The sequence below is a fragment of the Podarcis melisellensis genome, assembly GCF_964234715.1.
Source record: "Podarcis melisellensis genome assembly, chromosome: 16".
In the NCBI taxonomy this organism is placed as follows: Eukaryota; Metazoa; Chordata; class Lepidosauria; order Squamata; family Lacertidae; genus Podarcis; species Podarcis melisellensis.
The window spans coordinates 11350607-11366578 of NC_138533.1; the positions used below are offsets into that span (position 1 = coordinate 11350607).

At 46.5% G+C, this 15972-nt stretch overlaps 1 protein-coding gene and 1 long non-coding RNA gene across 3 annotated transcripts; one reads left to right on the forward strand and one right to left on the reverse strand.

The window, feature by feature from the left end:
* The first annotated feature begins 941 nt into the window (after window positions 1-941).
* LOC309358788 lies at window positions 942-3163 on the forward strand. The gene is made up of 3 exons (XR_014163599.1): window positions 942-2131; window positions 2276-2844; window positions 3090-3163. It is a non-coding gene; the product is annotated as an uncharacterized lncRNA (long non-coding RNA).
* Window positions 3164-7437: 4274 nt separating this feature from the next.
* On the reverse strand, window positions 7438-14200 carry POLR2G (RNA polymerase II subunit G). Of its 2 annotated transcripts, none has more exons than XM_081892022.1 (8): window positions 14051-14200; window positions 11774-11883; window positions 10716-10875; window positions 9087-9137; window positions 8851-8916; window positions 8561-8632; window positions 8076-8109; window positions 7438-7619 (listed from the first exon to the last, which is right to left on the reverse strand). In XM_081892022.1, exons 1-8 carry the CDS (start codon window positions 14090-14092, stop codon window positions 7606-7608), a joined length of 549 nt encoding a protein of 182 aa, XP_081748148.1. In that variant the 5' UTR covers window positions 14093-14200; the 3' UTR covers window positions 7438-7605. The 2 variants fall into 2 exon arrangements, with proteins under 2 accessions (XP_081748148.1, XP_081748149.1); XM_081892023.1 differs by lacking the exon at window positions 14051-14200 and adding an exon at window positions 13931-13960.
* Between the last annotated feature and the right edge of the window lie 1772 nt (window positions 14201-15972).

Consider the following 15972-nt stretch of genomic DNA (forward strand, 5'->3'; position numbering starts at 1 on the left):
ACCGTAAATATTAAAATAACAAAAATTTTAAAGTGAAAACCGAAGGATTTCTTCAACATAGAACGTAAATATTAAAATAACTACATTTTAAAAGTGAAAACGGAAGGATTTCTTCAACGGAAACCGTGCTCGATACAAAAGCCGTGTTTACAGTGAAAACTGAAGGATTTCATCGAAACGCAGACAGCAACGCCATATTGTGCCTCCGTCATTTTAGTCAGCGGCTCTTGTACTTGTCTCTGATCCATCCTCTTTGACCCGCAATGTTATTCTTTTATGTTGCTCTGATGTTCTCTCTTATTATACTATCTGATACACCACATATTGGGATGCCTGCAGAACCTTGCAGTGGGAAGTCGGAGGATGCCTGGCTGCTCGGAACAAGGGGTGGCAACGTCTCCCTTCCAGATGCCAGCACGCCAACCCTCACACTAACCGCCATCCTAACCCTAAACTTAGACCTAGCCCTAGACCTAGCCCAAGCCTTAGCCCAAGCGTTAGCCCAAGCGTTAGCCCAAGCCCAAGCCTTAGCCCAAGCGTTAGCCCAAGCGTTAGCCCAAGCCTTAGCCCAAGCCTTAGCCCAAGCGTTAGCCCAAGCCCAAGCCTTAGCCCAAGCCTTAGCCCAAGCCTTAGCCCAAGCCTTAGCCCAAGCCCAAGCCTTAGCCCAAGCCTTAGCCCAAGCGTTAGCCCAAGCCCAAGCCTTAGCCCAAGCCTTAGCCCAAGCCTTAGCCCAAGCCCAAGCCTTAGCCCAAGCCTTAGCCCAAGCGTTAGCCCAAGCCCAAGCCTTAGCCCAAGCCTTAGCCCAAGCGTTAGCCCAAGCCCAAGCCTTAGCCCAAGCCTTAGCCCAAGCCTTAGCCCAAGCGTTAGCCCAAGCCCAAGCCTTAGCCCAAGCCTTAGCCCAAGCGTTAGCCCAAGCCCAAGCCTTAGCCCAAGCGTTAGCCCAAGCGTTAGCCAGAGCCCCAACCCCAACCCTATCCCGTACGCTAACTCTATCCCGAACCCTAACTCTATCCCCAACATTAACACTAACACCAACACTAACCCTTATCCCAACCTTAGCACTTACCCCAACCCCCACTCTCACCCTGAACCCCACAATAACTCTAGACTTAGCCCGAGAACAAACTGTAATCCTCAGATTAAAGTTAATCTAATGCTATACCTAAACCCATACCTAGCCCTAAACCTACACACATTCTAACACAAGGAAATCCTAATGGCAGATTTCAGCATTCCCTTTGAGAACAGAAAAACAGCCCAAGTCATGAAGCATCAAGATTTCAGAGAGAGATATGAGAAGATAATACTAAATTATTGTCAAAAATGTATAATCTGCTCCTGGAATGGGACACCAAAGAGGAACCGGTCAAATCTGTTATGATAAAATGGGCAAAAGATGTAGGACACAATATCAGCCTGCCGGGGCCCGGTCTGAAACTCGGGGGAAGGTGGGGGCACAAAAAAATCCCTCCCTCCCACAACCACCTGGCAAGCCCCCTTACAAATGATAGACTGGAAAGGAATTGGAAGACAGATCTGAAATCTATAGCATGTACTTTATTGAAATAAAATTACATGGAAAGGATGTGTTGTGGTACTTAACCCCGGTTAAATTAGCAAAAATGTACAGAACAAGAACAAATAATTGTTGGAAATGTAAAGAAACAGAAGGTACTTTTTATCATGTGTGGAAGAAATGTAAGGTGGTAAATAAATTCTGGCAAATGATTTACAATGAAATGGAAAAAAAGGTTTAAAGCAACTTTTACTAAAAATCAGACGCTTTTTTACTAGGAATTGTAGGTAAAGAGATATCAAAGATCAGATAAATTTGTTTATGTACGATGGCGGCCCAGATATTGTTAGCCCAAAGATGGAATGAAGAAACAGTCCCAAACAAAGAAGACTGGCAGACCAAGTTAATGGACTATCCTGAAATGGCATAATCAACTGGGAAGCTCAGAAGTCAAGATGACAAGATGTTTAAAGCAGAATGGAAAATGTTCATTATGTGTTTACAAAAGTATTGTAAGCAGATTGAAACATTGGCAAGATTTTAATAACTCTTGTAATTTTAGAGATTGTAGAAATAACTTAGGAAAATAAATTTTGGAGTAGTAATGATGAGGTGGTTGGATAGTGTTTTTGAGGTTACCAGCATGAGTTTGACCAAACTGCGGGAGGCAGTGGAGGACAGAGGTGCCTGGCGTTCTCTGGTCCATGGGGTCACGAAGAGTCAGACACGACTAAACGACTAAACAACAATGATATGCAGCTGAAAAGAAAATTGTTGGGACCCATGGAGACTGTGGAGGGAAGCCCAGGCATTCAGATAACCCCATTTTACGGATTTGATATTGTTTTTGTGTAAATATTTTTTTCTTTTTTGCTTTTGTTTTATCATTTATCTTATGTTTGTTGAAAACCAAATAAAAATATATTATAAAAAAGACGACCAGCTCTGCAAAAGTCCTTTGCCGGCACATGCACTCAGGGAAAGAGGCTGAGTCCTGACCGTGATGTCCACAATGCCGATATGCTGCCGTTTCCACTAGAGATGGCCCTGTGCCCAGCTGAGGAAGTGACTTCTGTTCCTGTTCTCGACTCTTCTTTGGCAATAAAGATACTTCTCTGTTAAGCATCCCTTTTTGGCCTGGCTTCTTCTCTGAAATAACCACACCCTAAGAAAGAGTGCTGAATATAATGCCAGGGGATTTCACGTCTGGCAACCAATGCACACCTTTGGTTTCAGATAGTACATGCGCAGGTGAGTCTAAGAAGCCTGGGACACCCATTTTCACAGCCCTCTAGCAGCTACAGCGGCTCTTTTACCAGAAGGAATGTGTTATGTACTGAAGTTCTCACCCTGGGCAGCATGGGGATACTGTAGATAGTTATGCAAATAAGGGATCAAAAGTGACATTCAGTGATTAGATAGTTTTAGAAAGTTGTTACAATTATGTGTACTGGAGCTCTATATAAGCAGGCTGACTGAAACCTTCAGTTCAGTTCTGTTCTGGCCTCTGAATAAACAAGAGCTGTTTCAAGAATCGCTGTGTTGTCTGATATGTCCACCCACAACGTAACAGAATGTACTTCACATTAACTCTGGAAGTGGACACTCAATTGTGACCAAACTAAGCCTCCTAGAGCAAAATATGTAGAGCCTACACAGAGTTAATGCTAAATACATGACTTCTGGAAAATGAGCTGCCATAGGTGCTACAGGGTGGAGGAAATTGTGTTCCAGGCTTTTTAGACAAATATACCCGTGTAGTATCTGCAACCAAAGAGGTGCATGAATTGCCAGGTGTTCATTCCACACACCCCAGCTTGTGGTGTGGGCAGATAGGATGCCCAACTCATGACCTTTCCACCCCCCACATCGGCCTGGGGTTGCAGGGTCTCCAGGAATGACGCTGCTTTTTCCTCTGGGGGGAAATATTGCTGGCACCAAAAGACAGATGGAAGCACCTGAAACCTGACACCAGGTGAGCTTTAGAGGCCCAGAAACGTCCCTCCCCAGCCACAAACCCGCTTCACTAAAATGTGATGTTTTCTCTCTCCTTTCAGCACTGCAGGAACCTGGCGCTGCTCCTCTTCCGCCACCAAGGAGGCAGGAAGAATCCAGTTCAGTCCCCGTTCAATTGTGTCTACCAAATGCGCACCTTCCAAAACAATTCAAAACACAGCCGCTCTAAAAAATTCTCACTGGTCCGAAATGCGCTATGCAGTTTCTCCCAGCAGCCAGTGTTTGTGCATTTGAGAGGAAAGTGTGCGTGGAAATGAACATAGTGGTGAAAATGAGAAACGAACGTGCTTTGTATTGGGATAAAATTCTGGCCGAACTGCAGACAGAAAGGGGTTTATTAGGAGCGGCTGGGAATAAAGTGCTGGTGAATGTTCTTCCTATAGTAAAAATAACAGTGACACCCGATGGCCTCTTGCGGCTATTCCACGCGGACCGTTTACAAGAACAGGGAGCCAGAGGAATTGGCACACGAAGCCACAGAAATTAGGACCAGCACCTCATCTTCGAAAAAGCCTTTCTTTTGTCCAAATAATGCTCTTGGTTTTCATGTAAATGCCAGAACAAGGATTGTTTTCTGAAGCAGCGCGACAGTGACACCCAGTGGCCACTTGGGGTTATTCCACGCGGACCGTTTACAAGAACAAGGACCATTTACAAGAAGAGTGACATGAGAAAAGTTGAAAACTCAAAACGGAAGCTGGGTTTCCGGTGAGTCAACGATGATGTATTCGTTACAGCAACAGCCTTTAAAAATTGAAAACTGAAGGATTTCTTCAACGGGTTGGAAACTGAAGGATTTATTCAAGGGAGACCGTACTCACAATAGATTTTAGCAATAGATTAATCAACTAAAACTTAGTTGATTAATCTATTGCGAGAAGCTTAAAGGCTGAAAGAAAACATGAAAAACAGCTGTTGATGTTTTTAAAGACTTTGTTTCACCATTAAAACACACACTTACAATCTTCTAAAACAAGTTATACATCATTTTACAGAACAGATCATTTTAAGTTTTGTTTTTTTGAGGGAGGCAAACACGAACAGTAAGGATTGTTTTCTGAAGCAGCACTACAGTGACACCCGGTGGCCTCTTGGGGTTATTCCACGCCTACCATTTACAAGAACAGGGACATGGGAAAAGTTGAAAACTCAACCACGACTGGACTCGTTACAACAACCGCCTTTAAAAAGTGAAAACTGAAGGATTTATTCAAGACGCAGACAATAACACCATATTGTGCCTCCGTCATTTTGGTCAGCAGCTCTTGTACTTGTCTCTGATCCATCCTCTTTGACCCGCAATGTTATTGTTTTATGCTGCTCTGATGTTCTCTCTTATTATAATAATAATATCTGATACAGAACATAATGGGAGTTCAGCGGAACCTTGCAATGTGAAATCGGAGCAGGCCTGGCTGCCAGGAACAAGGAGAGGAGGCAAGGTCTCCCTCCCAGATGCCAATACCCCAACCCCAACCCCTCTCACCCAACCCTAACCCCCACCCTAAACTGAGCCCTAGCCATAGCCCAAAGTGTAATCCTAACTTTAAAGTTAAACTTGAATCTAACTCTAGCCCTAAACCTACACACATTCTAAGGCAAGGAAATCCTAATGGCAGACTTCAGCATTCTCTTTGAGAACAGAAAAACACCCCAAGGAAGCCAAGAAGATAAGCTCTGCAGGTTTGGGACGCAATTAAACAAGCAAAGGTAGGAAAATCACCAGGACCCCGTGGCCTAACAACAGAATATTATAATTAAAGGAGTTTGAAGAAGTTAGAGAAAGGGTTACAGACTGGTTTCAATATTTTCAGCTAAATGAAACTTTAAAAAGTGACAAAAAGAAAATATTTAGTCATGAAGCATCAAGATTTCAAAGAGATATATGAGAAGATGATACTAAATTATTGTCAAAAATGTATAATCAGCTCTTGGAATGGGACACCAAAGAGGAACAGGTCAAATCTGTTATTATAAAATGGGAAAAGATGTGGGACACAATACCAGCCTGCCCGGTCTCAAACTCAGGTGAAAGTGGGAGCACAAAAAAATCTCTCCCTCCCACAACCACCTGGCAAGCCCCCTTACAAATGATAGACTGGAAAGGAATTGGAAGACAGATCTGAAATCTATAGCATGTACTTTATTGAAATAAAATTACATGAAAAGGATGTGCCGGTGGTACTTACTTAAGTAAAATAAAATAAAATAAAATGAATATAATAAAACTTTTGTTAATTAATCTACTGCTAAAAGCTTAAAGAAAACATGAAAAACAGCTGCTGTTGTTTTGAAAGGGTTTGTTTCACCCTTAAAACACACTCTTACAATTTTCTAAAATAAGTTATACATTATTCTATGAAATAGGTCATTTTAGTTTATTTTGAGGGAGGCAGAGGAATTGGCACAGGAAGCCACAGAAATTAGGACCAGCGCCTCCTCTTCTAAACAGCATTTCTTTTGTCCAAATAATTTTATTGGTTTTCATGTAAATGCCAGAACAAGGATTGTTTTCTGAAGCAGCGCTACAGTGACACCCAGTGGCCTCTTGGGGTTATTCCACGCGGACCATTTACAAGAAGAGCGACATGAGAAAACTGGAAAACTCATAACAGAAGCTGGGTTTCCAGTGAGTCAATTCACGACCGGACACGTTTCAACAACTGCCTTTAAAAATTGAAAACTGAAGGATTTCTTCAACGGAGACCATACTCAATAGAAAAGCTGCGTTTACAGTGAAAACCGAAGGATTTCGTCCACATGGCAAGCCCCATTACAAATGATAGATTGGAAAGGTTTTGGAAGACAGATCTGAAATTTACAGCATGTACTTTATTGAAATAAAATTACATGGAAATGATGTACCAGGGGTACTTAACCCCGGTTTAATTCGCAAAAATGTACAGAACAAGAACAAAAAATTGTTGGAAATGTAAAGAAACAGAAGGTACTTTTTATCGTATGTGGTGGAAATGTAAGGTGGTAAAAAAACTTTGGGGAAATGATTTACAATGAAATGAAAAAAAATGTTTAAAGCAACTTTTACTAAAAATCAGAAGCTTTTTTACTAGGAATTGTAGGTAAATAGATATAAAAAATCAGAGAAATTTGTTAATGTATGCTGCGTCGGCCGCCCGGATATTGTTTGCCCAAAGATGGAATGAAGAAACAGTCCCAAACAAAGAAGACTGGCAGACCAAGTTAATGGACTATCCTGAAATGGCGTAATCAACTGGGAAGCTCAGAAGTCAAGATGACAAGATGTTTAAAGCAGAATGGAAAATGTTCATTATGTATTTACAAAAGTATTATAAGTAGATTGAAACATTGGCAGGATTTTAAGAAGTCTTGTAATTTTAAAGATTGTAGAAATAACTTAGGAAAAGAAATTTTGGAGTAGTAATGATGGTAAACATAAACAAATGGAGTAAATATACTAGGAAAATAGACAGGAAAAGTTAGAAAACAAACTATGCGATAAAATTAAGACAATAGGAAAAGTGCAATGAGAATGATTGGAAGTTTCTTTATTAGAAAAGACAGGATGTTATAGTCAATGCTCATCTCTTATTGTTAACTCTTGCTTTTTATCCTTATTTCTTTCTTTTATATTTTTGCATTTAATTTTGCTGTCCTTATTTGTAAGGTATATGTAAGATGATATTTTAAATCAATAAAGATGAATTAAAAATTAAAAAGGGAAAGACTCCCTGCTTAAAACCCTAGTGACAGGCTGCCGGTCAGTGTAGGCAGTATGGAGTTAGGTGGCCTCAATGGTCTGGCTCAGGGTGAAGCAGTTTCCTGTGTTCCTATCCTGCCCCACCCCATGTGGAAAGGATGGGAGCAAAAGGAGGTTGGAGGGGGTGGGCAGGGAAGAGGAAGGAAAAAACACGGAGGAGGCAGACTTGAACACCGAACAAGAAACCCTTTAATGAAGGGAGGGGGTCATATCCGTCCAGCCTTCATCACCCAGCTGCCGGCAGTCCTGGATAAATGGCGTTCATGTGTTATAAATACAACTCCTAGAAGCCACAGGTCAGGATCTTCCGCACAGAGCCGAGGGACAGGTTACTTCAGCTAACAAGGCCTGTGGGGAAAAGCAGGAGGGGGAGACATGAGCCCACCGACCCCAAAGCGCAACAGTAATGAGTTCCCATTGTGGTTTGAACCTGCATGATGTCCAAAAAAAAGCACAAGTCACCCGAGGGTGCGGGTGGGCACGTGCTCAAAACTAGCCTACCATAAAGTAAAATTCACACCCATGGCTCCACCCACTTTCGCCTCCCACCCCACCCGCCACAGGGAACACAGCCCCCAGAAAATTACCCAGAGGGAATGTGCCCCCCCCAAGCTGAAATAGCCCCCCCCACTTCTGTAGTGGGAAGATAATCCCATCACACGGCCTGGCTATACTTTAACCCTTAGTGATCATTCAAGCTCCCCCTTCCCCCTTTAAAGTCCCCCCCCCCACCTTGAATAATTCAATTATTTTTTAAACAGCAGCTTTTGCAATCCACCATGGTGGGAAAAGACAGGAACTTACCAAGGTAATCATCCATGAGGGACCCAATAGCAAACTGCGAAATAATTTTTTAAAACATTATTCTTCATTTACTTATAACTCACACTTTCATAAAACTATACCGAGGCGGTATAGAACATTTAAGAATAAAATCAACAAAAAGCATCCCTTAAGAATATCATTCGAAATGGAATACACCTTTTCCCTCCTCTTCATGTTCTCCTCACAACAGCCCTGAGAGGTAGGCGAGGCGAGGCTGAGAGGCAGTGACTGGCCGAAGGGGAGCTCCATGGCCCAGTGAGGATTTGAACCCCGGTCCCCCAGGTCCCAGTCCAGCACTCTAACCGCTACTCCACACTGCCTCTGAGCCAGGAGGGTGGTGGGTCTCCGTGTGTGAACTGCTGTTTTTGTTTTGTATTATTGTTTTGTATTGTTACCTGTAAGCTGCTTTCAAAAATCGTTTGGTCGAAAAAGTCAGGGTGCAAATAAATACTCTTACAACTCACGATATCGTTTTTGTCCACACGGGTACCCACAATCTTCAGCCTGATCTCATCGTCTTGCTGGATGACAATATCCTGCGTTGGGGGGGAAAGGAGACAGCGAAGGGCTGTGCTCAATGGCTGGCTGGTGCCCACTGGGGAATGGTAGGGCAGAGGGCAGGGAGCCAGTCAGTAGGTGGCGCCAAAGCCAACAAATGCTAGTTTTGTCCCCATCCTCAGCAGAGAGACTGTGGAGGAGGAAGATGGTAGGCAAAGCCACTCTCTGAACTGGTTCGAAGGAGAGGGTGACTTACCTCATCTACAGTTTTGTAGCACGGAGGATTGGAGTTGGGGTCAAACTCCATTTCAGAGGGAATGGACTGCAAAGAGAATTAAGAGGGGATATGAGCAGCTGAAGGGGAGGCGAAAGGGAAGGTGGGCTGATGGTTCTGTGGTAGAGGATGGACAGCCTTCTCTGACACCCTCACAGCCCTTCTGGAAGCCGCTGAGACATTGCCCCTCATCCCCCTGCCAAGCCTAGGGCACTTACATGTCGCGAGATGAAGCAAGACATGGGCCCAATTTCAGTGAAGAGTCCGACCTGGTGAGAGAACAAGAAGGAACATCACTCTCAAGCAGTCACCATCTTGAAAGCATGACGGCGTTCGCACAAGGAACAGCAGGCCAGGACTTTGGGGCAGACGTCGGCAAAGCGAGTCAGAGGGACCCTCCAGTGCAAAAGGACTTCCTCTTAACCGGCATGGCTTCCCCCCAAAGAATCCTGGGAGTTGTGGTTTGTCAAGGGTGCAGAGAGTTGTTAGGCAGCCATTTTCTCCTCACAGATACAGTTCCCGGAATTCTTTGGGAATGAGGATTAATAAATAATAATAATAATAATAATAATAATAATAATAATAATAATAATGTAATGGCCTGGGATTCGGACTTGGAGGCTGAACCTGAGGAATCCCAGCCTGCACAGGAGTCCCAGCCTCCAGGACCAGCTGAGCCAGGGCTGGGGCTTGAGCCTGAAGGGTCCTCACCTGTGCTGGATCCTCAGGTGCAGGCACCAGCTGAGTCTGCTCTGGCTCCTGAGGTGATGGAGGACCCATTGCCTGCAGGTGCTCCTCTCTCAGCCCCGTCAGGGGAAGGTGAGGTTGCCTTTGGGTCCAGTAATCCTTCAGCCTCTCCTGAGCTGCAGAGGCTCAGGGCAGAGAGGCGGACGGAACTAATTTCCCGCAGCAGGAGTGCTCGCCTCCAGGCCAGGAGAGGCGGGTCACCTGTGGATCGGGGCCGCCCTATGCCTTGGGGCAGATAAAAGCCAGCCAGCCCCAGTCCCAAGTTGCGGGAGCAACATTGTTGGTAGCCGGTTCCTGTCTGCACCCTGTCCTGCTCTTCTGCCAAAGTTCCTGACCTCACCCGACTCCCTGTCTTGGACCCCGCTTCAGCTTTGACGGACAGCCTCCATACCGCACCCTCGACCTCAGACTGGACTCGGACTTCACGGTTAACCCTCAGGACCAGCACAAATTATTATTATTATTATTATTATTATTGATTGTTAAACTACCGTATTTTTCGCCCTATAGGACACACCGTCCCATAAGGCGCACCTAGTTTTTTGTGGGGGAAAATTATTTTTCCCCCCCAGGCACGGGGGAGGCCCGAGCTTCCCCCGACCCCAGCCCCCAAACAGGCAGCTCTCTGCAAGCCGTGGGAGCCCAGCGCTGGCTCCCGCTGCTTGCGGAGAGGTCCGCGAAGCCTGGACACGCTGAGCTCAGCGCACGCAGGCTTTGGCATGCAGGCAACTCTCCACAAGCAGCGGGAGTGCTCCCGCTGCTTGTGGAGAGGTCCGCGAAGCCTGGAGAGCGAGAGGGGTTGGTGCGCACCGACCCCTCTCGCTCTCCAGTCTTCAGCGAAAGCCTGCATTCGCCCCATAGGATGCACACACATTTCCCCTTCATTTTTGGAGGGGGAAAAGTGCGTCCTATAGGGCGAAAAATACAGTACTCTGGGAACTCTGTGAGGATAATAAAGGCCTCCTAAAAACTCTCAGCTCTCAGCATCTTTAACAAATTCAATTTCCCAGGAATCTGTTGGGAAAGCCACAACTGTATACAGCGGAGCTATAGCACTTTAAATGTATAGTGTGGATGTGGCCCAAGACATTTCACCTCACCTTGTTCACTTGAGTCACAACAGCATCCACCACTTCGCCCTTGAAAGGCCGGAAGACGATGGCCTTGTATTTGACCGGGTAAAGGACAAAGCCGCGCCCAGGCTGGATCACACCCGCCCCAATGTTGTCAATGGTAGTGACAGCGATTACAAAACCGTATCTGGGAAGGAGGAGAAATAATTAACAATCGTTTTATTATTTATATGCCACCCCCCTGACTGGGTTTCCCCAGCCACTCTGGGCAGCTCCCAACAGAATATTAAAAATATGATAAAACATTAAAAACTTCCCAATACAGGGCTGCCTTCAGATGTCCTCTAAAAGTCAGATAGTTGTTTATTTCCTTGACATCTGATGAGAGGGTGTTCCACAGGGCGGGCACCATTACCGAGAAGGCCCTCTGCCTGGTTCCCTGTAACATCACTTCTCGCAGGGAGGGAACCACCAGAAGGCCCTCAGCGCTGGGCCTCAGTGTCCGGGCAGAACGATGGGGGTGGAGATGCCCCTTCAGGTATACTGGACCAAGGCCATTTAGGGTTTTAAAGGTGGGACCAACACTTTGAATTGTGCTTGGAAAAGCACTGGGAGCCAATGAAGATCCTTTAGGACCAGTGTTATATGGTCCCAATCGCTAGTCCAGCGGCCGCATTCTGGATTAGTTATAGTTTCCGAGTCACCTTCAAAGGTAGCCCTGCGTAGAGTGCATTGCAGAAATCCAAATCTGCTTCTCAGGGGGCAGTGGTGCAACAATGTGGGGTTGTGGGGGGGGGGTGTCAAAGACCCATTACTATTTTTGCAGCAGAGTCCTCGTCTCCAGAACCTTACAGCTGCCAAAATGCTCGCCCACTGAGTTATGAACCTTCACCTAAAAACGAAGTAAGATATCAGTCCTCATTGTTCCATATAAAGATCCCAGTTCCCAGGATTCTTTGGAGGGAAAACCAGGGATGACACTGGTTTAAATGTGCAGTGCTTTATTGGCGCTCATCCAGGCCATTGCTGATCTACACCGTCAAGTATCACGGGGAAAGAGGATCCCACTCTGCTCTTTCACTTACTTGCCCGTGCAGGTGCCCTCCACCTCGGTAAAGAGCTTCTGCTTAACAGTGTTGAGAAGGTTGGGCCCAAAGTAACGAGGGTGCAGCAGGATTTCATGTTCCAATGAGATCTAGAGGCAAAACAGGTGTGGAACAGCAGAGACATTAGTGCAGGGGTCCCCAAACTAAGGCCCAAGGGCAGGATAAGGCCCAAGGAACTCATTTATCCGGCCCGTGGTGCCGCCCGCTCTTACCGGCACTGCACTGCAGAGTTGGAGGAGCACCAGAAATAGCTTGTGCACATGCGCAAGTGTTGTGCACATGCGCAATCGTTATTTCCGGTGCATATCCGGGTCAGAGGCCCATGCACATGCACACAAGCTATTTCTGGTGCTCCTCCGACCCGGAAGTGCGCCGGAAATGGTGCGTGTGCACGTGTATGGGCACGTGCTCCCTTCACACGTTCGGTACTGGAGACACCGGCCCAAGGCACGGTACGTTTGCTGACCCCTGCATTAGTGCAACAGCCACTAAGCAAATAGCAACATTAGATCTTATTCCCACTGCACTGTGACAGCTGGTCTACACAGCCAAAGGAAGGCAAGTAGAGGGAGAAAGCTCTGTCGCAGAATGGGGACTCATTGCAGCCCCTAGTCACAAGCTTAATTCCGATAACACACTTGGCTACTTTTTAAGAAGCACTAGCTTACTTCTGGGACGCGGGTGGCGCTGTGGGTTAAACCACAGAGCCTAGGACTTGCCGAGCAGAAGTCAGCGGTTCGAATCCCCGTGGGGTGAGCTCCCGTTGCTTGGTCCCTGCTCCTGCCAACCTAGCAGTTCAAAAGCACGTCAAAGTGCAAGTAGATAAATAGGTACTGCTCCGGCAGGAAGGTAAACAGCATTTCTGTGCGCTGCTCTGGTTCACCAGAAGCGGCTTAGTCATGCTGGCCACATGACCCGGAAGCTGTACGCCGCTCCCTCAGCCAATAAAGCGAGATGAGGGCCGCAACCCCAGAGTTGGCCACGACTGGACCTAATGGTCAGGGGTCCCTTTACCTTACTACTGATTGGTTGCCTGTTATGTCCCACTTTTCATATCCCAGAGGCTCAAGGTGCTGGACATGGTTCTCCCCCTCATTTAATCCCCACAACAGCCCTGCTGCAAAGTAGGTAGAGAGACAATGGTTGGCCCAAGGTCACACGGTGAGTGTCATGGCTGAGCGAGGAGATTCGAACCCAGGTCTCCCAGGTCCAACAATTAAGCACTGCACTACACTGGCTTCTCAAGGAAGCTCCATCACCTGGTGGTGCCAGGGGTTGAGCATGGGAGCTTCTGCATGCAATGCTCTGAGCTGTGACCCTTCCCCAGTATTTTCAATGAGGTCTACTAACAGGTAAGCAGATTTAGGATTGCAGTAGAGAACTGCTGGTCCACCCAAAGATCTGACTCTAGCCCAGTCAACAGGGAGCCAGCCAGATGCAACTGCCACCTGAAGTGTGTCCATAGCAGCTACTTCAGACATAATGTCTGTGGGCAAGGGAGACTCCATTTGCCATCATAGTCAATGGAGTGACAGATCCGTTTCTGATGATCCAGGCTGATTTGAGAGCAAGAGTGGTGTCGTGGTTAGACTGTTGGATCCTCAGTCTCTGGGCTGAACAATGGGGGTGGGATATAACTGCAATAAATTAATTTTAAAAATCCTATACATTTAAAAAAAAACCCTCTAAGGCTAACTGTCACAAAACAGTGCTGGGCTGCGCTGGGGTAGTCAAGGTTCTGTTCAGGGCAGACTTGCTGAAATCCGCGAACAAGACTAGGTTAGGGCCATTCATTTCAACAGGTCTACCCTGAGTAAAACTCGGCTGCATGCCACCTGATGAGGGCGGCAAGTAGCAGCGCTGCGTTTGATCTCCCTTGTCCACGATCTCCTCCTCTTCCAACTGGGTGCCACCGACATTTGAGAGAACTCCTCAGATTGCAACAGAAACATCGAATCCTAGAACTGGAAAGCTGGAAAGGGACCACGGGGATCATCTAGTCCAGCTCCCTGCGATGCAGGAATCTTTTGCCCAAGTGGGGCTCAAACCTACAGCCCTGCGATTAAGAGTCTCCTGCTCTACCGACTGAGTTATTTATTCCAAGACTACATAACGACGGAAGGGCCAGAATACCACCTTGACGTTGCACATCATTCATTTGCCCCCGCGACCACATCTTTCGCGTCCCACGTGGGGTGCCTGGGTAGCAAAGGAGCTAAAAGCTAAGACTCCCCAGTAATAAAAAAAAATACTCACATGGTAAAACATCCTGCTGGCCGCCTGCGCGCACGCGCGCATCCGCACCTCTCTTTCCGAGACCGGAAGGAACGCAGAGGCACCGCGCGTTCTAAATGTTGCAAGGCAGCTTCGTCCTGATTGGCTGCGCGGCGATAGGATTCCATTGCCGCCTAACGAAGCAAACAGGAAGCTGCCGGGGCAGGGGAAGGGAACGTTGCTCGCCTGCGCGTGCGCCTCAGCGGCCGATGCCAGTGCCTATAGTGTCATGGCGGGTGCACAGGGCTCTCCCATAGTGGGATGTGAACTGTACGGAGGTGGGGGCGGCTCTTTCCATAGACGTTTGCTAGACATTAGAACATAAGAAGGGTCTTACAGCTGGATCGGGCCAGGGGCCCAGCTAGCCTGGTATTCAGAGACATATGCTGCCTCTGACCCTGGAGGGAGAACATAGCCAGTACTGTATGGTTAGTAGCCACTCACAGTCCGCATCATCACTTGTCTTGGGGCATGCTTACTGGGGTTGATGGGAAAGCCATAGGTTCCCTTGCTTAGGGGGTGGCGGGCTATGGCTCAGCGACAGAGCACCTGCTTTTCATGCAGAGGATCCCAGGTTCAAATCCTGCCATCTCTAGGTAGGGCTGGGAGAGATTCCTTGTCTGAAACCTTGGAATTCTGCTGCCAGTCAGTGCTTGTAACACTGAACACCTAGGTGGACCAGTCTTCTGACTCGGCAGCGTCCTATGAGAGCTACCTGTAATTTCCCTGTGCTTTGAGGGAGGCTGTCTGCCCATTACCAGAAGCTGTGTATCCAAGGGTGTGTGTTTTTAATGGATTGCTTTTAACTTGCTGGAAACAATGAGCAACGAATTGGTTTTAGCAGCTGCTTTTACTCACTTTTTATTTTGTGTGTGTATTTTTATTTGTCATAGAATTGTAGAGTCGGAAAGGACCATGAGGGTCATCTAAGCCAACCCCTTGCAATGAAATAATCTTTTGCCCAACATGGGGCTCAAACCCACAACCCTGAGATTTAGAGTGTCTTGCTCTACTAAGCTATGTCATCATACTGTTGTTTTCATATTATCGCTGTTCATTATTACATCTATATTCCACTTTTTCTTCACAAAGTTCAAGACAGCATAGATGCTTTCCTCCTTTCCCTGTTCTATCCTCACAACAATCCTGTGAGGTAGTTTAAACCCAGAGATTATTACCATCTGGAAGTGCTCTTTTCTCCGTATGTCTGACACTCCCCAAATGCCCATGAGATACCTCCTGTATTATTATTATTATTATTAATAATACAATTTATTACCCGCCCTTCATTGTACCATCCCAGGGCAGGTCAGAACAATTTAAAACAAAATGTTAACCACAGTTTAAAACAAATTGCAATCCTACAAGAATGGGGTGGGTTCTAGCAATATACATCTCAGCTGGCAAAGACCAAAGCACTTCCTTCAAATTCCTCCTCAAAACCCACCTTTTCTATCAAGCTTTGGCACAATCCCCTCAACTCCCCGTGCCCTGCTGTTATACTACCTGCTGTCAGCAAATCAGAATGAACGTTGTCTAGCCTCCTTGCAAATGCATCAGGATGAATGCTCAATAAACAGGTCACTGCATATTATTTATTACATTTGTATCCTGCCCTTCCTCCCAAAGGAGTCCAGGGCAGCAGGTACAGTATCAGAAACTCTGGCCCTCCAGATGTTGCTAGACTACAACTCCCATCATCTCTGGCCATTGGCCATGCTTGCTGAGGCTGATGGGAGCTGTAGTTCAGCAATGCCTGGAGGGCCCAAATGTTCTCCACACCCAGCATAATGCTTCCCTATTTATTCCTGCCTCCACTTCCGTCCCTTACCTCTGCCTCACATTTTATACTGTAAGCTCCCCAGGGCAGAGACCTGTCTTCTTGTACTCCATAAAGAACCAGA